Source organism: Cibotium barometz, chromosome 10, assembly GCF_041138505.1.
Source record: "Cibotium barometz isolate CiBa-2024 chromosome 10, ASM4113850v1, whole genome shotgun sequence".
Lineage (NCBI taxonomy): Eukaryota > Viridiplantae > Streptophyta > Polypodiopsida > Cyatheales > Cibotiaceae > Cibotium > Cibotium barometz.
This window is the reverse complement of record NC_141055.1, coordinates 34,777,448-34,804,500: the sequence shown is the minus strand read 5'-3', so window position 1 is coordinate 34,804,500 and position 27,053 is coordinate 34,777,448. Positions and strand designations below refer to the sequence as shown.

Below are 27,053 nucleotides of genomic sequence, written 5' to 3'. Positions count from 1 at the left end.
TTCGCATTTTTGCACAAGAATCAGTTATACTCCAATTTAGGGAGAGAAGAAGTTTCTTCTAAGACAAAACCAAATATCTTGGCCATATAATATCCAATATAGGGATCAAAGTTGACCTAAAGAAAATTGAGACCATTCTTAGCTAGCAAAATCCCAAAGACATCCACACCAACTCAAATCATTCCTAGGTCTTTGTAGTTTCTATTGAAGGTTTGTGAGAAACTTGCCCATCCATTGATTGAATTGTAGAAGAAAACTTGTGTCTACTCTTGGGAGGACAAATATACTTGAGCTTTCAATAACCTTAAGGCTGCATTGATCAATGCTCCAGTGCTCTTTACAATGCCCAACTACACTAGACCATTATTTGTAGTTGTCATCAATGCTAGTGGGCAAGGCTTTGGTGCAGTTCTTATGTAGGACAATCACCCCACAGCTTTTGAGTCTAGGAAGTTTAAGCTTGCTGAGAAAAACTATTCCACGTATGACAAAGATTTGACTATAGTTCATGCTCTCAAGCTTTGGAAGCATTATTTGATAGATTCCGAACTCTAAATCAACATTGACCACCATCAACGTTTGAAACATCTTCTCACGTAACCCTTGATCTCTGATAGGCACATAAAATGGGCATCTTTCTTAGATAGCTTCACACCTATGATCGAATACTAGTGCGGCAAGGAAAATGTCATGGCAGATGCCTTGAGTAGGCAATCAAGCATCAACAATATCTCAGTCATTCATAGTGATCATTTCATCTCCTTGAAAAGGACTTATTCCACTGATTCTGACTTCTTTGAGATATGGAACAAGATTGCTCAAAACAATTGGTCACCTATCTTGTCTTACTTGGTACACAACGGAGCTATCTCTTTTATGAGAAAAGGCTTTGTGTCACATTACCTTATAGGCATATAGTTCTCAAACAAGTTCATCAGCCACCTTACATGTGACATAGGGGAGTTTTAGCTACTTATCAGTCCATCATGAATGAATTCTATTGGCCTAAAGATTGATGTAGCCATGTTTGTCTCATTGAATGTCTAAGAACAAGAGCTACAAGGGAAAATATCAAGGGCTTCTCATTCCAATTGATTCTTGATGGTCCCTAGGAATAGATTTCCATGGATTTATCATCGGATTTCCCAAGACTAGACTTCAACATGATATTATTTGGAAAATCATCAATCACTTTAGCAAACAAGCTTATTTCATTGCATGCAACAAGACACTTACTGCTTTGCAAGCTGTAAATATTTTTATTAAGCAAGTGTTTAAACATCATGGTTTGCCTAAAGTGATTGTACCTGATCGAGATAGTAAGTTTTGTAGTCACTTTTGGACTACTTTATTTAAGAACTAAATTGGATTTTTCCACTGCATTCCATCTCGAGACCAATGGACAAAACAAAGTGACCAATAACACTATCTGTGACATGCTGCATGCTTATGTGTCCACCCAACCTAGAAAATGGGATCAATACATTAGCATAAAGAAAGATCTTAAGTTAAATTTATGTTTCTTATTTAGTCAAAGTTTCATATGCAATATTTTAAAAGGTTTAAGTGCCTCGCTTTTCCACAAAAACACTTTTGTTCATAAGCTAATTTGCCAAGACTTTCAGACGAAGCTTCTATTACCTTGGCCTGGACTCTATATCAACAATGCCTAATTAGTCTTCGATCTGGCCACTCCTTTTGGAACTTAGAAATACATTGGGACCACACATTTATCTCTTGGTGTGGAAAATCTCATCGACCACCTCCTCCTCCTCCTTGGTCTTTCCTTGATGGATGGGGACCTCTCATTTAATGGATGCATGGAATTGCTTGGGATTCGGCAACAAAAGTGGTGGATTTTGACATCACATCCTTGACCCATAACACTTACCCAAATGCCTTATCTAAATTATATATTTTTATTCTTCTTTAATATGGTATCGAAAATACGCATCCACATCCCTAACTTCATACAAGAATTTTTTATAACAGCCATCACCCGTCTCATGAATAGTTTTTCCCTCCATCTCTTTAGATTGATGAACAAGGCTCTTGGCACCCTTGGCCCTAGGCAACATTTCTTAGTAGCATTCTATTTTATCAAATCCTTACTTTAATTATTTTTTTAACTTTCTTTCCGATATTTATAGTTTAGAAAAAGTATTTTTCAATCAATTCACGTTGCTTTCTCATTTTTCTCTCTAATTCCCAATGAAGTGTTCACAATATAGAACATCATTGCACTTGAATCTATGTAAGGTGCAACATTATTACTCTTGACTCAATCTTATGATTGCCAAGTTTCATATTATTATTCAAGTTTATTTTAACTTCAAGTGCAAATTAATTTTTTCTTCAATATTTCATTTGACATTAAGCTAATTATATAGATTTAGACTTGTTTATTTAAACCGTTTCAAAACCTATTAGTCTTGTTCAAATTTAAAGCTTGTGGAGCAACATTTAAGTTGCCCAAAGCATTAGTCTAGATCTTTTAAAACCAAGAGATGGTGGAACAACTTGCAGAATATTCCATCATGAGACATTAAGAGCAAAACTTAATAGAGACTTCTTTTTAAACTTATATGATAATTGGGAAAATATGACCAAAGGTTGCTTTCCTCAAATTTGAGAGATACTTGCTATAAATACCTTATAAAGGTACTTCTACAAGACTCATTGGCACTTATACCATAGATTATATAAACCCTAAGTCCTCTTTAGTATAGAGACCTTCTTTATGACCTTAAGAGATCACACATGACCTATTCCCAGTAATGCCTTTTGACATTAACTTGTTTACGGCTTCTTTATGACCTTCTTTATGACCTTAAGAGATCGCACATGACCTATTCCCAGTAATGCCTTTTGACATTAACTTGTTTATGGCTTGAACCTTGTTATTTTGATCCATACGAGAGAATTATCATGAAATAGTTAAATTCATGTTTTTATTTTTATGAGTCAAGATTGTTAAAATTGATGCTAGTCATTTATTATATTTATGTTTATATTGTGCTTAAATTTTAAATGTATTAGAAGTTAATTCTCAACTCTATGTAAGTTTCTCTTATCTAAATATCCATAATGAATTTATATTTTAAATGTCAAGTTTCCCAAGAATTATGTTTAAGAATTTTACATTTCCTATCCGGCATAGAAAGCATAACGATTCACATCTCTTTGGAGTCTTAAAATTGTTTTTGATGGTGGATAAGTTCAAACCACAATACAACGATCGAGGTATGTGCTTATTTCATTTCACCACAACGATTCACATTTTTAGAAAAGTCATTTAAATTTTCCTTTACTTTTACAATAAGATAAGCATTCTCTTCAAGAACGAATTGACTCTATATGCCAATTCCTAAATGGATGCCTGAGCAGTTTTTCGCACCTATCCTGACCTCACCCAATCTTACTTTCAAACATGGGCTAGTTGATATGATGCAATTGAGGATAGTTGCTATGTTGGGAAGGAGGGACGCCAATACGGCTTGTCCATCCATCCTTCTGTGGTTAATTGGGGATGCGTAATTACCACTATGTTCATAGCAGGGTAATTATGAATATTCCATGTGTAGGACATATGAAATTAGGGATGGCTGGAATTAAGTGTTGGATTTCATGCTTATGTGATGTCATGTAACTTTAGCATGCGTTGCTAATGTGAATGTGTTTGAATGGACAACCTGTGTAGGTTAGTGAGATCGACGGGCTTTGTGCTCCTAAGTTGGTATGGTTGGGACGTGATGTGGCAATGATATGGTGTGAGTAATTAATGGAAAGGTGTTTCTCATTTTTGTATTTGTCCGTAGTATCTACTAGGAGATTTTGTATCATTGTTGGCCACTTAGTTTTGTTATACTTGGGCAGGGACTTAGTGATTTTTTGCACGTGAATTAGCCCTTGGGGTTCTTTATGTATTTTTCATTTAGTGGTTTAGATAGGAAACATTTATCTTAGCTTTTGGTTAAAGCAACTCCTACTTTTGTAAAAGGGTAAGCCCATGCATAAGCATACATCTTTTTGGCATGTTGCCTATTTTTATGAATAAAGCATAAATACCCAAGAAGTGGGAGGATGCCGAAACTTACTGGGGGGGAGAGATTAGAGCCAATACTGTGTACAAGGTGATGTCTACTCAATTTCTTGTTTTTATTTCAATTTATGTTTATCTCATCAAATTAAATTCATTTCTATGTTTTCTCCACCTTTTTAAACATAACAAAATTCATCATTTTTAAAAATGTATCACTAGTTTTAAAGCTTAGTTTTGTTGTATTTGTGAGTTTTGTATTATTCTTCAAAAAATATTTCAAGATACTATGTCAAAAGCCTTACGTAAATAATTCAACAAAATATCATAAACCATGAAAGCTTGAAAATAGAGAAAAGGTCACCACATCGACACATGGTTGGATTCAATCTCCCCTAGATGAGTGCGGCCCATCGTACCGCTCACCCATATTTAAATACATTGATGCTTGCTTTTACAAAAAGATACTCCAAAAATAAATCTAACAGCTTTTTGAGTCTTTGAGCGTACAAGCTCCTTCCAAAAATATAGTAAGCCTAAGAGTCTTGGGCCTACCAAAAGCATGAAATACTAAGTGGTATGTATAAAGTTTTGAGGCGAAGGCCTTCTAAAAATATAAATGCCAAATATGAAAACGTAAGAGGTGATCACATGTCTTCCAAGATATCTCATTGTAGTCCAACACATGTTCCACCTATGACTAATACAAAGTCCGCCACTCAATCATCGCCTACACAAAATAATATTAGTCAGCGTACACAACTGATTAAACACATTAATCCTGACTATATCATACCAGTGCACACAGCTGATTAAACATATTAATCTAGGAAAATGATATAAATAAAGACGCATCCTAGACATAAGTACTGACCCGATCTACATACTTCACATATGGAATTAAAATAATGGCATCACTCACATTTCTATGTGAAAGTGATGATCGCATGGGCGTCCCCACTTGACCATAGAGTTCATGGACTAACATGTCTACCAATACATGCTTATGGTGCTGGTTTGTATACTAAATTTTCATCAACTAGCATATGGGTAGTGGATCTTTTTGTATAGAGCAATGGAAAAGTTGGAGCACAAGCCAATAGCTAGAGAAAAAAGTGTAAATATCTCTATGCAAGACCTTGTTTTGATCGGTTCAAAATAAGTGCCTTAATTCACATGGGAGATGAAAGTGATAAATTTTAAGTGTCTCTCACACCCAAAAAGTGGCAAAGGTATGAAGTGTGTGTGTGCATGTGCGTGTGTGTGTGTGTGTGTGTGTGTGAGAGAGAGAGAGAGAGAGAGAGAGAGAGAGAGAGAGAGAGAGAGCTATGCAAAAGATAAGTTAAAGAAAAATATGTACTGAGGAGAGATTAAATTGAGCTATGAATAAAGTCTTTTTTATAAAAGACTTACCACCTTGTAGAAAAATCTTGAAAGGACACTCATTCAGTTAGGGATGTTAAATCACACTTGTACCCCATACAACACTAGTACAACTTATTGCCTTTAAAAAGTGATTTGATGCTTGTGAGAAGTGAAAACAAAGTTGTGCTATAGAATTTTTAACCATAAATTTACATGTGGGGACATGGGGACAAAAGTTCCAACATTTTAGCCCACATGGCTTTTACCATTGATATTCCCATTTATTACTTTGGATTAGGAGATCCAATTTAAAGGACCCCAACGCATTGTCTTAAAACGAGAATATTAATTTTTATTCTAAAAGATTGAAAGCACGGTTTTCCTTTTGTTAACCTCTCAAAAGATCATTCTACTATTATACTAATTTTTAAAAGAAAGGCCTATTCGTGTTTTTCTGCGTTTTTAAGCTTAACATTTACTTAGTAGTTTCAATAATAAAAAATAATGATGTCACTTATAGCATCGTGTGCTCATTGGCATGTGCTATACGTAAACACTTTTAGGTCAGAAGAATTGTTCTTATAGACATGTGGCTAATTGATACGTTAAAGGTGATGAGTGACCATGGCCAGAGTATATTTGTCTTTATTTTTTACACTATAGGGTAAGTTTAATAAAGGAATAGTGAGTTCTTACATTCTCAAGAAATAATCTATTTATAAAAAGACATTCTAATAGTCCATGCCAACTCAAATATCTTGTCCAATTCAAGGTTTTCTTTAACACCTACAAAGTACACAGAGATTGTTGCATGAGTTTATGAAAAAAAGGATGGCCTTCAAGCCCACCAACCGGTTTTTATTGAAAAAATGCATAGATTAATCAGTTTTATAACTAAAACTTCTAAATATAGAGATTGTTGCATGAAAAAAAGGACGACCTTCAAGCGCCAACTGATTTTTATTTAAAAAAGCATAAATTAATCAATTTTATAACTAAAACTTCGAAATTTTGAATCTTTAAATTCAAGGCTACGTGAAATTACAGGAATGTGAGCCGTGAAAATTACACGAAAGGACGAAAGGCCGGTTTGTTTTTTCTAACACTGGAGTTTATTTATTTATTTTCTTATTTACACTTTTTTCCTTGTAAAAGGCCAAGGGCTGACGTGGGGACAGCGCGAAATTGTGGAAAAGATAAGGTGGTATCAATTTTGCACGTCGGGATTCACAGGAGCAAGGTAGTGCGTTTCTCGTGTATGTGTACTGCTTTTTGAATCTCTGTTTTGGGCAGCATGCAAAGGTCTAATGACTAAAGGAGCGGCAACGAGGATCGTGACCGCCATATATTATTATCCCTTTAATGAATTTAAGAAACGTGACCAAGGGGCAACGTTTCCCGCATGTATCAATTAAAAAAATCACCTTGGACATTACCTACTGCTTTTGCTAAGCACGTAATTAGCTCTCGCTAATATATTATTATAAGTACAGCATACTCACCATAGCCGCTCGCCGGAAGCACGCTGTGGTTCAAAGCCAGCCTACGCAAGGTAAGGGCACGACTCAGTAGGAGTATTAGTTTAAGCGCTCTCAGGGCTGCCGCTTTCTGATCATGAATCATGAATCATTCACATGCTGCATGCAGATGAGTGTCGGCGCCGCTGAAGGCAACTCCGACCACTCGACTAATCAACAACTGCAGGTAACTCTACTAGAAATCATAGCATTTTGATATGCATTTAATTGCTTGATGTGCATTTGCGCGTGTGGACCTTATATGTACCCCATAATTAATACTACCCTTTGCATTAACAGATCGAGATTACGGAAATCTATGGAGGCCAGCTGCACATCCATATCGCATGTGAGAAGCGCCCTGGCTTGGTTGTGGACCTTGTGGCAGCCTTGGAGAATAGTGGTCTGATTCTTACGCATGCAAACGTCTCATCACAACGATCCATTAACATTGATTCCGTTGGACAACAGGTAAATTTTGGATACTAATTAGGTCGTAGGTGAAAAACCTGCCTGGTTTTCAGTTGAGATCCTCGTGATGTACCGAGAGTCTCCCCGCCCTGTATTTTCCACGTTTGCACATAATGTGAAAACCTGCCTGGATTAATTCAGTTCAGATCCTCATGATGGAGACGGAGAGTCTCCCCCATCCCTGTCTTTTCTCGCCCACCCAACTGTGTCAAAGCCCTAAGATGGTATCAACGCATCACTCACTAGAGCTCTTAGATGGTATCAACACCTCACAAGTGCATGTTGATTTGTCCAGACCACTGCTGTAACCATTCATAATCCCCCTTTACAATTCCATGTTTTCTGTAGAAAAGAATTGTCATCAATCATTACCTTCAAAATCCCCCTTTACAATTCCATGTTTTCTGTAGAACTTAAGAATTGTTATCAATCATTACTTCAATTAGTGGTTATAATCCCCCTTTACAATTCCATGTTTTCTGCAGAAAAGAATTGTCATCAATTATTACCTTCAATTAGTGGTTATAATTCCCCTTCACAATTCCTTGTTTTCTGTAGAAAAGAATTGTCATCAATCATTGCCTTCAATTAGCAATTAACTCCTCAATATGTTGAAATGCAAAAGTACATGCATGCTTTAAGTATCTCTCAGAATCATCCGCAATAGTAATACTTAGTCTTAGTTGCCTCAATTACCTTCAAGTAGCAAATTACTCCTCAATATGTCAAAATGTGAAAGTACATGCATTTTGAAGAGGAAACCTGATCTCTCATAATCAGCCTCAATAGTAATACTTAATTAATTGCCTCTTTGAATTGAACATAAAAAAGAAAGTTCTCTCATAATCCTCCTCCATACTAAAACATGATATTACTTCCCTCTTTGAATTGAACAAGATTTACACCACTGTCATGTAAGATATTAGAAGCTCCCCTGACACATTTATCCTCACCAACTCCTCCACATGCAAGTTGTGTACATTTCAATACATTGTTGTCATGTTGTGTGGTATTAGAAGCAAGCTCACCTTATATCACATTTCACCTTCCCTCATACTTTACACATGTGTGGTGTTAGAAGACCTTATATCACGTGCTCACCTTACCTCATACTTAATACAGCTTCTAACCTTATATCACGTGCTCACCTTACCTCATACTTAATACATATTCTCAAAACTAAGTAAAGTTGTATGGTGTAAACAATGTTAAAAAGCCATCAGCTTGTAGGATATTAAAACAAGCTCACATGTCATTTTTACCCTCACTACCTCCTCCTATGTGAGATTTATCTAGTGACATATATCCAAAATTAAGTAAAGCAATACTTTATTAATGCTCCTTAAAAATAAGGGAATGTAAATGGGCCCTTTATTTTGCATACAACATATATATACATAAACATAGAACTTCTTGGTCTTTATCAAAAAATATGAGTATCTTCATCGCTAGCTCTGTCAACTTCTTATCAACATGGGGAAAAAGAATTATTAGAGAAATTTGGAACACTTGTGTGACCAAGTGCAATATAACACACCTTTCACACACTTTCAAGAAGCAAGCATCTCCACATCTTTCAACAAAGAAAGAAAGGAATTACTTGCTTAGCTCAGTAATACAATTAGTTATATCTCACACTATCATGTTTAATGTCATATGGTCTTTTGATGGTAATCCATATGGTTGTAGTATGCAAAGGTTCAAGCACAACTTTGTACTCGTTCTCAATATAATGTAATGTATTGAAAATCACTAACATAGTGAACCCTCAATAATATACCGTGTTGTGTATCCTATGTGTTTGTGTGTGTGCCGCTCTAATGTAGTGTACCTTTTACCATGCTCTCTGTCTTTTATAATGTGTGTGTGTACATATGTACACACACAAAGTGCACACACATTGTGTGTGTACATTTAGGCATATGTATACATACACATATAAGTATGTATGTGTGTGTGTGTGTACATATGTATGTATGTGTGTGTGTGTACATATGTATGTACACACATACATATATGTATACATATGTGTGCACACAATGTGTGTGTATGTGCACACACACATACAATCAATGTATATATACATTGATTGTGTGGAGATCAAAATCAATGTATAGATCGTGTTGTGTGTAAAATTCTTATATATGCACACAATCAATATATGTGTGCGTGCGTGTTTTTTTTTGTGTGTGCACATGCGCGCGAGAGAGAGAAATAACTCCATTCTGTGCTAATGTGGGTTGTTCGGTTTTCAACAGAGAGAAGACATGCCTCCCGTACATGTTGATACCCTCAGAGAACTGCTCACGAGCATTGTTGTATGCCATAGGCGACACCCAGACTCCGAGCAATGACAGTCAAGATGCTTTTTATTTTATAGATTTGATTCATTTAAAATGTTTAACCTTTTGAGTGTGTTCATCTTGTGAAAGACATGTAAATTAGTAAGTAATCATTTCATTATCCTATGAAAAATCACTTTATTATTCTATGATCTTTAGCTTTTGATGTTGATTATGAAATTTACCGGTTTGTAATTCTCCTTCGAATTAACAATGGGTTTTTTCAAATATAGTTGCAAGGCACTCTACAGTATGCAGATATCCAAACCACCTACCCATGTCAAATATAGAGATCGCAACCCTTAGCAGTATCTTCCATGGGCATTAATGGATAGCATTGATGAAAATCGCGATGCTTTTTTCGACCGTCGGATAAAGTAAACTAGGGTAAGTAAACTAGGACAAGTAAACTAGGCTAAGTAAATTAGGACAAGTAAACTAGGGGAGAAAAATATAAAATATAATGGCTTGAAACCACACAATTTTGTTGCTTGAAGTATAGTGTAGTGGTGAGATAATTCTAATGGTGATCCAAGGACTTGAGTTCAAATCCACTTTTGAACATAACATCTTGCTCCAAATTTTCTAAGTCCCAAACCAAATTCACCCTCATTCTATGAAGTAAACTAGGAAGTGCTGTGAGTAAACTAGGAAATAAACTATGCTCGCTTAGTAAACTAGGAAGTAAACTATGAAGATGATTTTTTCCCAATTTTTTGTAGTTTAGTTTACTCACTCTAGTTTACTTCCCTAGTTTACTTGCCCTAGTTTTCTTTATCCGATAACCGAAAAAAGGCGGCGTGATTTTTGATCAATGCTATCCATTGATGCCATATGAGAGGGGTCTTTAAGACCCCGTGGGAGATAGTGCTAAGGGTCGTAGGCCACTATTAGAGAACTAAAGTGGTCAAAGCAGCATCCCAAATCGATGCTCCAAAAAACAAACCAATCTGTTTTTTTTTTTCAAATCTCTACTATATGCTGGTTTTATAACTAAAAATATCAGCATTTTTGCCAGTAAAAATCCACTAGAATGTCATTTTTAGGCATTGCCCCTAATGGCACCACACACACATTGGAAGCAACACACATGTCCATCATCTCTAGATACCATGAGGACAAGCCAAAATGCAAGCTTGGTGGCCACCAAGTGTGCGAAGGACCTTTGATGGCGTTGTATAGACACACCACCACCAATGGCTAGAAATTAGTACTTCGAGAAGTGCCCAAAAAAATGTCCTTCAATGTAATTTTCACACCTCAAATTGTGAAAAAATGGTTGTAATTTTGTTTAGCCTTGAATTTAAAGAAGCAAAAATTTAAAATTTTGGTTATAAAACTGGTAAGGTCTTTTTGAATACAAATTGGTAGAGCTAGAATGTTATTCTTCTTCTTTAGTTAGAAAAAAAGTTTATTTCTAACATTGCCTATGAAACAAGCCCATACATATGCTATCACGATTGTGCAATATAGAGGATGTAGAGTAAATAATGTGATTTGATGGACATGCAATCTAGCAGTTTTTTAAAGATAACACGTCCTAATCTCACATTTGCACTTCATGTCATACTCAACGGGGATGGCATGGCTTGTATAAAGGCCATCATCCTATGCACTTCATGAAAAATTTCATTTAAAGAGAAGCCTTAGTTGCAATTATCTCAAAATACTTATAAAAATACTATTGAGATCAAGGATTAAAATACATGATACTAATGAGCTGTTTTCATGTAGACCCCGCATTTGGAGTTTCCATAAATCGTAACTGGTTGGAGGATTAAGTGATTGTCTTGGACACATCTACATGTAGGTGGATTTTATTTACTTCCCTATTATTGTATTTGTCATCACACCAACCCAATCCTAAATAATCTGCCACAACTATAAAAAGCATGAGATAAAGAGGGCACCCTTAATGAAGCCCTTAGATGGACCAAAAATTTTGTAATCAATTTGAGATATTAGTGAATTTGTTGAATATGAAATTTATACATATATTCGTAGATGGCTCAATAACTTTTTATTTACATACATGGGGGTGACTCAAAGTTATTACTTAGAAATCAATGCTATATATGTTAGAAGAAGAAAATGCTAGATATGTTAGAAATCAATGCTCCACCTAATTTGTTATGGTTATAATACCAAGCATAATTTTCAACATGGGACTAGTAAGACTTTCTCGAAGAAGAAAGTGGTTTATATCTTGGAAATCAATGCTCCACCTTGTTATGGTGACACTGCGGGTGATGGGTTATGCTACATTGTAAGGCTCCCATTATGAGGAATGTATTAAGCATGCCGAGTTCCCGATATAGTGCCCAGTTTAGACAGTAGGGTTGGTCATTGGTGTCTGGATAGTTGTGAGGTAGCTTATGTAGGTTTGACACCATCCTAAGTAGGATGCATGTAAGTGTTGGTTGAAAGTCCACATCCTAGGGTAGAAGGAGATCTTCTTGCTAGGAAACCTTGTTGTTAGGTTGTCATGGGGCCAAAAGGGTGTACAAGCAACACCATGATTTCAGGTCTCATGTTTTGTGTCTATTATTATCATTAATCAAGTGAGGTGGTAAATTTGATCCATCTAGACTAGATGAAGGGTGGTTTGACTTGGGTGGACTGATATTATGCTTAGGCACTATATATAGATGCATTTAGAGGTTTCTCTATTATATTAAGATCATTCACGATTTGAGATCTATCTCCACTACATTACATACCATTGTTAGTGCATGACATCCTTGGTCTCTCAAAGGCCATCAAAGCTCCTTGTGATGAGAGCTCATAGCAAGGCTAGATATGGTGGTGATTTTGCCTTCTCCACAACCACAAAGAAACCTAAGGGAAAGGACTCCATTAACTCCTCTTCTTTGATAGGTAAGAATAAGAAGACAATGATGAAATGCTAAGCCTAACAAAAGACATAGGTACTATAACCTCTCTATAACCACCAGTAGGAGACGCAATCTTGGTAGCAGTAAAAGATGATGCTAAGACTAACAAAAGACATATATACTATCTCTTCTTTGTCAAAGAAATAAAAGGTAATGTCCTCTATGTGCCGCATATCAATCTGCTCACTTTAAGTGGGCTAGTATAGTCATCTTGGATATGAGCAGTCATGTTATTGGGACAAGAAATAGGTGTAATAATTAGCCTTTATTGCCTAATGTGGACACTAGGAGGCTATGATGGCAATAGGAGAGGGAACTAGTAGGCTGCTATGATGGCAATAGGAGCGCAATAGTAGGCTATCATTACAAGGGAAACCCCCCAAAGCGATGTCGCTCGGGGACAGGTACAAAAAAGATATGGGAATCATATATACGAGGATATCGCATATATGATGATGGGTGTCGCATAAGTGATGATATTTTTTTCAAGCTAATATAGCATCCGTTAAGACGATGCTAAACCACATTGCTAAGTGTGTCATATAAAGGCTTATTTTTTGTGTCATTTTAGTATGCTTTTAGTGACACCTACATACTATAATAGCGTGATTTAAAAAAGTGTCGCTTAAATGACATCGAGGAATTTCAAAACAAAAAATGGTTCATGCGGAACACATGACCTATCCACAGGTAACTCTCTCTCTCTCTCTCTCTCTCTCTCTCTCTCTCTCTCTCTCTCTCTCTCTCTCTCTCCTCCCCTCACATGCATTCATCAGTCTCTCTCTCTCGCACATGCATGTGAGGGGAGGAGAGAGTCATGTTAAGCACCATCATTGTGTGTGTGTGTGTGTGCGCGCGCGTGCGTGAGAGAGAGAGAGAGAGAGAGAGGAAGGAAGGAAGGAAGATTATATTACCATTGGCTACTGTGTGAGTGTGTGTGTGTGTGTGTGTGTGTGTGTGTGTGTGGAGAGAGAGAGAGAGAGAGAGAGAGAGAGAGAGAGAGATTATATTAATGTCTACTAGAAAGAAAGTTACATTAAACGTCTTCAAGAGATCCAGTGGGTCTATGAGACCAAAAAAGATACAATAGTGTCCATGTAATGTCATCATGGTACAAAAGAAAAAAAAAGACTAGAGCTATGAGATGGGAATGTCAAATTTGAGCCATATGATACAAAGTAGGACCATCGTCATCATACAACCTATGGAGCTAAGGGGCCAGCAAGGATATTGAGCATGGGGTTAGCCTGTAGAAGGCTCTTCAGATCCACCAAGCATGGAAAGGTCGCTCTGTGCCTCTCCAAGATCTCCTCAAGGGCCTAATGCCTGTGTTGGTGAGGTCCAGGGATTTTGGGACATCAAGCTCACCGTATTGTCATGACCTAGGTCTAGAGTCACACTAGAGTGGGGTTTGGAGGGGTCGGGCAGTCAAGAATGTGTGGCTCAATGAGACTATGGGTATATCATTCTTGGCTAGTGGGGTGTCCTCTTGTGGTCAGAAGAACCGAGTGATGGTCATCACTTGGGGCCGAGGTGGATGTCTCCCAAGGGGTCTTGACTCCCTAATCAATGAGTCTATGTGGCAATGAAGCTCTAGAAGAAGAGGCCCAAGCACCCTACTGTTCTGGGTAATCCATGATCCTGTGGATAAGGATCCAAACCCCTCTCTAAAGATCCAAACCCCTCTCTAAAGATACAAACCTCCCTCAAATCTCATAATATATGGGGCACCTACATATGAAGTGCTCCTCTCAACTCAACCTCCAGCTGGCACATAGTGCATATCCTCTCCTCACAAGGTATCAACATGGCTCTTCGTGTCTCTATCTTATACATGTCAAGATATCTAGCCCTCAGTATGAAACCATCCTCTTTAAGCCTCATGAAAATATCCATGTAGTATTGTCATTTGTGTGAGAGTGGCTAATGTGTTGTGATCTAGGTATCTTGTATGTATCCCAATAAATCATATCTGATCACCCACCGGGGATTGTAAGATCATGTGCCCAACAGGGTGCTCCATACATCAATGCCGGAGTGACTAAGGTGTCAAATAGCCAGATTCTAGTTCTTGGCTCCTAGAAATGGGCTTGGAAACATTGTCTCTCCATGAGAGCAAGAGAAGCATGCCCTCGCATCAGTCTAGCCTCTCTAGCATGGCTCATCGAGAACACCAATCCTGTAAAAATGACTCCCAAGTACACATATGAGTGTGTAATCTCTAGTGGGCTGCCCAAGTAGGTGAAACACAGTCAAGATTTGACTTAAGAGGGTATGTGTTGAAGACCATAACCTTGGTCTTCCCAAGTTTTTACTATGAAATTCCGTTGTGCACAAAAGTCCTATAATGTGTCAAGATGCCTTTGGAGAATCTACAATAAGCACAATGTCATCATCATAAAGTAGTATGGAAACAAGGATGCATGTTAGTGATATGCCTCCTCGCCCTCCTCTATTAATGAAGGCCGAAATCTCATAGATTTAAAGGCCAAAGAGAGTGGGATAAAGTGGGCATCCTTGCTTCACTCCAATGGTAATGGAGATATGGTAATGGAGATATCCTCTGATAATTCTCCTGGACATCTCACCCTATGACCGACTTATATAATGCCATGATCCCCCAAATCATGTTTGATGGTACCCCCAAATCCTAGAGTCTTTGAGTATTTGGCTCAAGGAACCATATCAAATGCTTTACGGAAATCCACAAAGCAACAGCAAGCCCATCTCGCTGTCATGCTCTGGCCTCTTCTATGATGGCTTGGTGGGTGAAGATGTGATCCAAAGTGGAGAATGACCTATAGAAGCCTGCCTACCATGATGCTTTATGCCCATGTCTCTCTGCTAATGTGTGGAGATCAATCTCAAGTACTAACCCATAAAGTTTGGCTAGTGTGTGGACAATCATAGTAGTCCTATAATTGTTGGGTTCTCCATGGGATCTCTGGCTTTATGGGTGGGTGTGATGATATGGGCTATCTAGGTGAGTGGGAAGCCTTCCAAAAGAGCTCGGTTCAACATATGGGCTAGGAGGGGTGCGAGAGTCTCCCCCGCATGGGAGGTGTGCTCTGTCAAGAGGCCCTCGTGGTCTTGTGATATCTACCATTTTTGAGTCTTCGAATGGCTCAAGCTACCATGGCAGCAGGTGTGAAGAAGGTGGATGTGATGGGTGTAACATGCAGAAGCTTTGGGAGTCTTCTTTCAGCCCTAAACATCATTCAGGAACATCTTCATGCAAAATACAAAAAAGAAGATGGGGAGAAAGAGAGAGAGAGATAGCTCAGTTTTTAGTATATTTGATATAGTACAAAAAGGTTACAAATTTGGCAAGGCCTAGGCTACCCTTGAAAAAGGTTCTTGACTCCAAAAGTCCTATCTTATTGATCCAATCCCTAGAGGAATGAAGGATTCTAAATCTATGCCTTGGGTTGCTTAAATAGCACCCAAAATAACCAGTCGGCCAGCCCATCTACCAGTCGACCAATTCCTCTATTGTCAGGCCAACTACTACCAACCTCCAAACATAGCATTAAATGCCATTTTCCCCACGTGTGGACCTAAACTGAAGCCGGATGAACTCTTGTTGTTGCCTTTGGTTCTTGGGTGCTTGTTTACGCCCTAAATAGTTTGTTTTGCTACTCTCGGCCTTTGGTTCTTGGGTGCTTGTTTACGCCCTAAATAGTCTGTTTTGCTGCCCTCGACCTTGGATAGTTAGCCATGTACATGTGTGGACCTAAATTTAAGCTGATTGAACTCTTGTTATTACCTTTGGTTCATGGATACTGGTCTAAACCCTAAACAATCTATTTTTCTACCTCCGGCCTTGGATAGTTAGCCATGTACATGTGTGCACGTGACAATGGGACATGGATGTGATGGCGACTGGTACTTCATATAGGGATCGTGCATATGTGTGCCATATGGATGGAGATGTGATGTGGGTGGGCATTTCTCCAAGATTTTCTTCTAGCCCTCAATATAGTTCACACCTTTGAGAGACTGGTATAAGTCCTTGTATTGGCCCTTTTAACTTGTACTTATTTCTTACATCTGGTTGTGTATCGATTAATCTTTTAAGCTTCTCGCTCTTGGATTTGGCTAGTTGCAACCTCACATAGGAGACGCTCACGTGTTGTGCAGGCATTACCAATCGTTCTGGGGCATGGTGCAAATGGGGGGTCTGGCGGGTAGATCAGGGATGGTGGATGGAAATGCAATTATGGCAAAGGTGTGTAAGATTGTGGTGAGCTTAGAGGTAAGGTCAGCTAGTGGGAGATTAGGGTCTACATATACTAGATGTTGGTAGAGATGGTCAGAGCAAGTTGAGTCCCCATCATGGTGGAAGCGTCAGGGGAAGGGAGGAGTCTATAGGGGCTCTTTTATTTGCCATGGGCTAATGAAGGTGATTAAGAAATAGGAAAATAGGTGTTTGCCATGTGTACAGAAATGTTGGGTTTGTAAGACACCTAAAAGTAGTGGTCGAAGCTCAAGGCCTAGGGGTGACCTCAGCAAATCACCTTTTTAAAAGAAAGAATATCCAAATAATTTTTTTTGTGCATTTTTTTTGCCCCTCTTTTTTAAAAAGTTCACCTCCTAAGGCTGCAGAGTTTCCCCCCCACTCTCTCTCACCTACCCCCTGAGAGAAAAATGTGATTTCTTCTCTCTCTACTCTCTAAAACCTCTTCCCTCCCTATAGCCACACACTACCACTCAGATCTAGCCATCCTCTCTCTCCTAATCTCAGATCTACTCATTCTCTCTCTCCTGCGCTCATATCTGATCATTATCTCTCTCCTAAGCTCAAATCTAGTCCCTATCTCTCTTCTTCTTGAACCAAGATCTTGGCATTAGGCTCATCACCTACTCCAACTTCCACTCTGCTTTCTTCAGCTCCACCTTCATCCTTGCATTCTCTCTCTCTCTCTCTCTCTCTCTCTCTCTCTCTCTCTCTCTCTCTCTCTCTCTCTCTCTCTCTCTCTCTCTCTCTCTCTCTCTCTCTTTCTCACTATCTCTCCACATGTGTGTTTGTGAAGCTTAGCATTAGGGTTTGCCCTATCTCTCGAGCTCCATCATCTGCACCTTCATCCCTATTGTCTCTCTTCTTGCTCAACCTTCCCCCCATCTCTCTCTCTCTCTCCTCTTATAGCTTTGCCAAGTACTTTCTCACACTCTCTCTCTACTGTATAAGAAATCTCTTTATGGCTTTACCAAGTTCTCAAAGACCTCGAGGTGCTATCGAGGCTATGAGCAGCAGCAATGTGCTCAACAATGAAGGTGATTGGATTACAGTGGAGTACAAGCGCCTCATGTGGGTTACTATGCAGCCAAGCATGAAGGGAGCACACAAGGTCCCTCGACGCCACATTCCTTCAAGCCTCTATCACTGGAAAGGGAGAATCCTTGAGTTCAAGGACAAGACAAAAAGTGCATGGCAAAGATACAACGTGTTTACATGCCCATGCAACTGAAGCTTGAGGACAACAATGCAAGGAGATTTCTTGCAAATTGTAAGTACTAATTAATTTTCATAATTATTTGTAATGATTAATTTTCCCTTGAATTTTTTAAAATATTTTAAAATTGTATGTGATAGCTTTGCCCTTGAATATTTTAAAATTTGTAACACAAGTTTATTTCTTACTTTATAGATATATTTCCATCAAATTACATTGAATGGGAGCCTTTGGAGTCCTTCACAGGCACATTTGAGGGTATACATGTAGATTTTGGTGAGCTTTTATATGCTGGCTATACTGGCTTCGAGCTAGATACTATAGGATTTGTAATGATTAATTTTCATAATTATTTGTAATGATTATTTTTCCCTTGAATTTTTTTAAATATTTTAAAATTGTATGTGATAGCTTTGCCCTTGAATATTTTAAAATTTGTAACACAAGTTTATTTCTTACTTTATAGATATATTTCCATCGAATTACATTGAATGGGAGCCTTTGGAGTCCTTCATCATCACAGGCACATTTGAGGGTATACATGTAGATTTTTGTGAGCTTTTATAGGATTTTTTTTTTAAATGCAACTTATGTTTTGCCTAGGAGAGATGGTTGTGGGAGACTGGTGCCTATACAAGCACCAGCATATTGGCTAGCATTGAGTGGGCCCTCCCTGAAAATTGTGCTTTGGTGGCCTTCAAACGAAGGATTGAGGTGCAGTGTGCAGGCCACCATGAAGTGCATATATGGCTCCCACAAGGCCACAATTGGGTGGTTTGTCCCTTTACATGTTCTTGTAGCTTTCTAGAAAAAGGGTGGGAAACAAAAGTAGTCCAACATCAAGTGCTCTGTCTCATTGGTGAGAAGATTATTTCAAGGTACTACATTGTGAATGGTGTTTTCATACAGAAGATGGAAGCTAACAAGGAGCATTTGGGAGGTGTTGGACTCGGATATTGTATAAAGGGAGCAGGTAGAGCTTCAAGTTTGTGTACAGGAAGGTGACGTGCGTGAAATTAATGTCAATGACGATTGGTATCTTGGAAATGTAAGGGAGTACCTTGCTCTGTGTTATAGTTTGAAGGATGAGTACTCTTTTTTAATCGGCAATAATACAGTGCGTAGGAGAAAAGAGAAGTCCATGTTTTGTAAGGATCTCATATTTCTACGGTACATCCTTGTTCAGCATGCGCCACGTATATAATCAATTTATGATGAAATCAAATATTTTTTGTGTACATGCAACAAGTCCAATTGGAAGTGTTTGTTTCATGCTACAATGAATTAATTTTTAAAGTGTCAATCTTAAGTGGTATTTTTAATGTCAATTTTTTAAATTGTCCTATATAAGCCAACTTTCATACTTTGAAGTTCATTTTTAAGAGTGCTCTCTCTCTCTCTCTCTCTCTCGCTCGCTCGCGTGCTCTATAGCTATGGCCACCGCATCCACCACTCCACTTGCCAAGCTTGAACAGGTTGGGCTTGCAGCTAGAGCCGCGGATTACGTCCCTATTTTCCAAGGGGGGATCGACATGCAAGTGTCAATAGAGCTTCACCATGAGGCATTTTCAGACCTTCTATAGTATATCGAAGCCTATGTAGTAGACTTTATGGTAGAATTGCCAGATTCTACCTCAAGATGGGTGCCCATGAATTTCATCAAGCATCTCTACAAGCACGACAATAATTTTCGCTACTACAGGCTCCTCCGATTCTGCAAAGGGCTTACAAGCAAATCTTACAGGGTTGTAAATGAGGATGTTGTAGAGGACCTTGGCCTTGGCAACATAGGAAATGCACTTTTGTCATGGGACATGACCTTGGCGCTCATGCTCCATGAAAAGGGAGAACAGAGAAAGAAAGAAAAAGCTCCTACCAAGGAGGTTCCCCTTGTGTATGAGGAGAAAGAAGAGGAGGAAAACCTTACTGAGCAAGCCGAAGCATCTATGGCCTTGATGCTTCTCCAAATAGGTGAATCGGTGGATGAGGATGACTGAATGCTTGAACCTGAGGAGGTTCAAGATGTGGTCACAGACCTTGATGTGACCCTCTTAAACCCCATCTCGGTGGATGGAAAAGAATTTCTTTTCCTAGACGACATTTCCAAGTCCTTGGGCCTTAGAGAGGATGAGGCACTCTCTACTCTTGTGAACACAACCACCATGCTAGATGAAGGTGAAACCTTTGCAACAGTGCCCACCATTGCCATAGATTTTGAAGATCACGATCTCACCAAGTCGCTTGAATACCTGTCATATGATACAGAGCACAATCAGGAGGAGAATGTGGCAGCGGTGCTTGTTGCCATACGGGAAGCGGCCGTAGACCACGATGTCCCAGAGACTGCATTTGAACCACTTCAGTTTTGAAATGCAACAAAAGAGGATAACTCTGGAAAGCATCAACATTGACAAGCCAAATATAATTGAGGGTGATGATAACGTAGAGGTATGGTTACTTCTTACACGTCTCCTAGTGTGCAATCATGCTTTGTGTACTTATATCTCTAAGTTTTGGAGACCACATTCACTATCGACGACCGATTTGCAACGTGTGGGAGCGGTGTTCAGGTTTCCAGTGAAGGCCGAGATAGCTCCTTATGGCACTATCTCCCTACAGTTGACCCTTCTACAATTAGAGTATTCCATATGGATTACTCTGAAGAGGCACATACGGATTTGATAAAGTTCAAGAAATTGAGTGGTATAATCTGTGAACACCCCTTAGCCAGCAATGCCAATAAGTGCATCTTGGTGAATAGGGAAGCTGCCTTGTGGGCATTTGCAGGTAATTACCCCCATGCCCTACTGGGACGTTGTGGCCTATCTCTAGCCCAGGGTATCAATTCCCCACAAGTTATAGCAAGTAACCTACAGAAAACAACTATTGATGGAACCCCTACTCTTACAAAGATGAAAGATCTTCTAAAGAACTTGTAACATCCTTATCTTGCATGGCCAAGCTCTGAAGATATATACCTCTCATCTTTTGTATCTCAAGACGATGAAATAAAACTCTTCTAGCTTATTTTGAATACAATTATGTACTATTCCATGTTTAATTTTTTTTTGAAGTGATTAAGAATAAAATGTTCAATGTTTTAACGAGGCGCTTGTGACATTTGAGTACATATTTCAGAGTAGTATAATGGCCAACCGGGCCCATTATCACACCATCTAATCACTTTTGGGTGCACCGTTGGCAAAAATTGAAGCAAAAAAGGGGTGTGCGCCACGACGCGAAAATGAGCAGTCTACCCTCAACAAACTACTCATTTTTGCCTCGTAGCGCACACCCACTTGTTTACTTTAATTTTTGCCAACGATGCTCCCAAAAGCGATTTGATGGTGATAATGGGCCTGGTTGGCCTTAATTATGCCGTCCCAAACTTCAATTTTTTCACTTGAAATGCGATTACACTTAGCGTACAAAATGTGTGTGCTCTTGAAAAAAAGATGAAAGGTTGAGAGACCAAAACATTGAAATTCTATTATAAAGCTTGATTACATCACAATAGAGCGGGGTACATAGGTATACAAAAAAGGGCAAAATAAGTGGGGCTCTAAGTGTTATGTGCTTCCCTCTTGATACAATCATTCATTCGAAGCGGCATAGCAAGTCCCATATCCATTGCCTTTAGCATGACACGCTTTGCATGGACATGGCAAAGCACGGAGTCTTGGAAGAGCAAAACTATAACTTCTTCTACAGCCTCTTGCAATGCCTCGAGTGCAGCACTTTGTATGCGCTCCACCCTATCACTATATTCTTGCATTACTTCTCTGATAAGATGACAAAATGGGTCTTTGTGGATGAGGAGCTCAGTGCTTTTTTGATATTTTTGGATTTCTTGTAAAGCGACTGTGTCGGGCCTAAACTTGTACTTCTTCTTGATTTTAGGGGATGGTGGTGGTTGTGGTTTTGCGCTCCCAAGTTGGGTGCATCATTCCTAAACTTCTGACTTTTTTCTTTCCTTTGCTACACATCCTCTTCCTCACACCTTTGCTGCGTAGCCTCTTGCCTTTGCTGCATACCCTTTGTGGTGCGTGAGTGCGTGGGCTTCCTCTTCTTGTTGTCTTCCTGGCACATTCCTTCTGGTGATGCTTGATGGGCATTCTTTGCTCTAGCTGCCTTTGAAGGTCTTCTGCAACCTTGTGGTTCTCCTCCTCCGCAGTTTGCTGTCGCTTTGTTGTTTCCTCTTGGGTCTTCCTCTCCGCTTCCGCCCTTCTCCCTTCCTCCATAGCACGTTCTTGTCATGCATGTTCCCCCTTAAGTGCGAGATGCCTTGTCTGCTCCTCCAACACCCATCATCGGTTCTCCTTCTGTGAGACATTTTTAGCAAGGTATGTGTCAAGGAGGGGGTGTGTAAGGATTTATGGGGCTGGGCTTCTTGGCTCAGGGGGCTTCTTCTTCAAAGATTTTTGTCAGGGTCAATTGGTAAATAGGGGTCACCCGAGGTAATGGTGGCTATGGTGGGGGTGGCAAGGGTACTTTGGATACCCTCAGAATTCCTCATGGGGCCACTTTATGCCCATGTGGAGGTGCATTATGTTGTGTTGGGGTTGGCAAGGCCAACGCAAGATAGAGGCCTCGCTTGAGAGGCTCTTTGCTAGTAGCTGTTTGAGGTTTCATAATTGCCCCATCTTTGGCAATAAGCGCAATAGAGAGTGGGTCTAGGTCTTAGATGTGGACATTCCATACTAGTGTGGTTTGCTCAACAAATAGGGCACCACACTAGTTCTCTCTTGGGTTAAAGATGTGCTTGCCCAACTTGGTCACAACTTTTGCCTGCTCTCCATTGCTGGTCATCTCTTGCATTAATGCAGCTGCTAGCTGCTCCACCACCTATTTTCTTGAAGATGATTCTTTTCCCTTTTCTTCCTATTTTGTGCTTTTGGTTTTGAAGGAAGCTTAAAAGTTTCCTCATGTAATTCTTGGGAATGAGTTCCCTTGAAATTATGCTCAAAATCCATGGTGCTTCTATAGCATTGCTCAATGGGAGGTATGCCCTAGAGCATATAGGGAGTTATGCAAGGCTACATCTTCAAGTCCCTCTAAGAATCAACTCAATCAGTCTTTTGTTAGAGAACGTGTCCCTATTGTTACAATGAGAATGAAGATATCTCACCTGATTGATGTAGTCCCAGATGGATTTCACCTCTTTCTATTTTATGTTATGCAACTACTCGATTCGACTCCATCGAGTTCCTTGTCTCTAATATCCTACTTTGAAGGCCTCTTTCAAGGCATCAAAGGTACCCTTGTCTTCCACTTTTAGTGACCGAAACCATTGCCCATCTTTCACATCGAGGGTGAGGCCAAAGGCACTCACCTTAACCTGATATTTCACATGGCCAAATGATTCACAGATTTGGTTAAACATTTCCAGATGAGGTATGGGATCTCGAGACCCATCAAACTTAGTAATAAGTTTAGAGATGTGGGCCGCTTTATTCCGTTCCAGTCTTGGCCTTTGCACCAGGTGCTGGTGGTACAATTCTTGAAGCTACCCCCTTCCCTATTTCCATGGCTATCCTCAATATTTCATGTCTTGGCCACTGCACCATTTGCACAGGTGCTCGTGGTACAATTCTTGAAGCTACCCCCTTTCTTATTTCCATGGCTATCCTCAACATTTTTGGTCTTGGCCATTGCACCATCTACGCGTGTTGGTGGTACAATTATTGAAGCTACCCCCTTCCATATTTCCATGGCTATCCTCAACATTTCAGGTGTCAATCTTGCCATGATCAAGGCTAGTGTGGGTTGGCATACGATAGACGGTGGAGCTAGGCCTGGAGGATAGTATTCCATTGATGAACCTTGCCTTAGTGGTGGGCCAGTGTGCACTTCATAAGGATCTATATGGTATTTGGGATACACCCCCCAAGGTGGTAGTGGTTGTACATGTGTGTCATGTGCTGGCTAGAAAATTATGGTGGGTAGACTCTTTCTCTAGGTCTCTAGACCTTGTGGAGCTGGTTCTTGTCCTAGGCTTGGTGCTGACCTATGATCCTAGAATGAATCTATCATCATGGCAATCAACATGGCTCCCTAGACCATTGGATCAGTTTGAATTAGGTTATCTAGGCCCTGCCCCACCTCTCATCTTGGATCTAGCCTAGGTGTGATAATTCTTTCAGGTTGATGATCCATGCTCGTGTCCCTGGGATGAGGTTCTTCTGATTATGTGTTTCCTAGGATAATTTTTTTAATCTCGAGGCAAGACTCCTCTATGAGAATGTGCAGGGGATCATGGGGCTTGCTCTTGAGTCAATGGTATGTCCATGCATTGGGTATGCATTCCTCTTAACTCTAAGTCACGGATGGCCTGTGCTCGGATGTTCTTCGCTGTCATCGGTGCTATCAAAGACTAACACTGTTTAACTCCATGCTATGTTAACCGAAGGGTCAGATCTAGCAGGTTATTGTGCGTAGGAGGGTTCAACGTTGTAAATAAGGGGTTCTTTTGCAGCAATTTTCTTGAGCATAGGTGCATGAATGTGCTGGGTAATAGTGCAGAGTCACACTCTACACAGGGAATTTTTTTGTCCTCTTGGGAGCTTAGGAATGGCCGCTCATTCATAGAGAAATGGATGTTCGAGCATGACTTAATAAGAGTTATGACCATAAGTTGTCATAGGTATGGTCATGGGTTGGAAACAGGAGTGGGCATTCCCTTGTGGAGGAATTGACATTCATGCATTAAGAAGGTATGACCATTGGCAGGAGAGAAAAAAATGTATTCCTCTGTCAAAGAAATGAATGTTCAATGATAAAAGAGTACAGCCTTGCCTTGTGTTACGAAAAAGGCTTTTGTTCATGTGGGGAAATGGGCATTCGCTCATAAAGGAATGGCCATTCACTCGGGAAGGAATGGACGTACGTCTGTGAAGGTACCATTATGGTTAACATACATTCACGACCTCGCATCTTTGGAGGTCAAAAAATCTAATCATATGTGGGAGTCTCCAAGGTAGACTTATCTCTATCCTTTTTGCAAGCATCAGATGTCTTTGAGAAAACTTAAGTATGTCTTTACTCCTCTTACTTGAAAAAGAAGTTACATTCAATGTTTGTCTTGAATCATTGTTACTTCCTTTCAACTCCTCTATTATCTTTTGTCTCAATGAGCAACACTCACCATAAAAGAATCAAGAGTTGGTGCAGTAGGGGTCATCACAAAGCTAGAAATAAAAATTTAAAATAAAAGTAAAAAAATATAAAAATAATATTCATCACTCATTTAAAAATTTATTTGGATTAAAGTAAATATTAAACAACAATAACAATAAAAACTAAAATATAATGTTCATAAATGTTTCTATGAACAAAGATCTAAAATAAAATATATTCTTCACCTTGTTTTATATCTTCATCTTCATTGTTAGGACTATGCATAGATCTAATGGTCAATGTTGCTCTTATGCATAGAATATGGTTTCAAGCTTTATGTTGCATAATCTATATATGCTTAGACTCCAAACTCTTATACAAAAGAGCTCTATGTCGTCTTATAGAAACTTATGCTATCATGATGTTGAATGAGATCTCCAAACCATCCAAAAATAAGAAGATTCACCATCAGGTAATATCATTCTTCTCCTACTAGTAACCTCAAAATCTCCCAATATTATGATACAATAATTCCAATCCCTCCACCAAAAGGTTTCTCTAACATAAGGCAAAATATGGACTCTCATTTTTGCCCTTTAAGGATTTCCACACCTCCTTTCTCTAGAAAAATGGGCTCATGGTGAAATTTTTGCAAATCAAATCAAAGGTCCATAGAGAATGCGCAGAACCTGCTTTCTGCTGTGTAGGTTCTCGAGGTAGCTCTGGCTCTGGCTCAGCACCTGTAATGAGATTCCAAAATCCTTTCCACCAACTTTTGATTTGATTTGCAAAAAATTAAATATGAGCCCATTTTTCTAAAGAGAGGAGGTGTGGAAATCCTTAAAGGGAAAAAATGAGAGCCCATACTTTGTCTAATGTATCTACTTTGTGCCCCAATGTATTTCAACCATGCTAACTTGTATTGCTTACTTTCTTGGTCTACTTCTCTTACCACAACATAATGCATTTCACCATTTGTATTAATGGCATGAATGTGTGCTAGCACAATATCATTCCTTTCTAGCCAAGGAGGTACACAACCTATTTTTCCTTCTTCTAATAATCTTATTCTTTGAAATAGATCCTTGGTCTCATATGTTATAAGTTTATTATCTATTAGAATAGCCATAGACTTATGCAACCAAGAGCTCATAGGTCTTATGTAATCCTAATTGTATGGAAGACGTTGAGCTTATAACACCCTCATTCTGGTGAGTAGGTCCACTAATAAGTGCTCAATGTCATCTTTCAGCATTATGCATTACATGTAATACTCTACACGTAAAAAAATCATGTACTCTCCATTCCATTGTATGCAGAAGAATGATGTGATTTGTGCTTTCCAATGACCTACACTTTGTATAGATGTATCAAGTCCATCCACTCTAACCACTAACTACATTATCTCCAATCTTGTAAACTTCACCATTATAAAATACTCTTTCATACACTACCAACCTCTTCTACTACCAAAAATGTTCAGCATATTGTTGTTCTTTATGTAGGAGAGGTCAACGTACTCTTTTCTTCCTTGTTATTGCATTACCTTTTTGTTTTAACATTTTATATCATGGAAGGCCCATAGTGTGCATAGAAAGTACTTTCCATAGCTTCTTTTCCTTCATGATTGAAGGAAGCTCTAAAGGTATTCCATACTCATGTACCAAATGACAAACTAGACTCTCACTATGTAGCCAATCTAAAAGTCCATACTCATGTACCAAATGACAAACTAGACTCTCACAATTGGTTACTACATAACCAAATGACAAACTAGACTCTCACAATTGGTTATTACATAACCATTAGGGAGAGTAATAGAGTGATACACATCTAGTAGATTTCTTTCATAGGGC

General features: G+C 39.0%; 1 protein-coding gene across 1 annotated transcript; it reads left to right on the top strand.

The window, feature by feature from the left end:
* Positions 1 to 6,912: 6,912 nt before the first annotated feature.
* On the top strand, positions 6,913 to 9,881 carry LOC147634828 (transcription factor ABORTED MICROSPORES-like). Its single transcript, XM_086803417.1, has 4 exons — positions 6,913 to 6,956; positions 7,052 to 7,108; positions 7,222 to 7,392; positions 9,651 to 9,881. The coding sequence occupies exons 2-4, from the start codon at positions 7,052 to 7,054 to the stop codon at positions 9,744 to 9,746; spliced, it is 324 nt and encodes a 107-aa protein (XP_086659543.1). The 5' UTR covers positions 6,913 to 6,956; the 3' UTR covers positions 9,747 to 9,881.
* Positions 9,882 to 27,053: the final 17,172 nt, after the last annotated feature.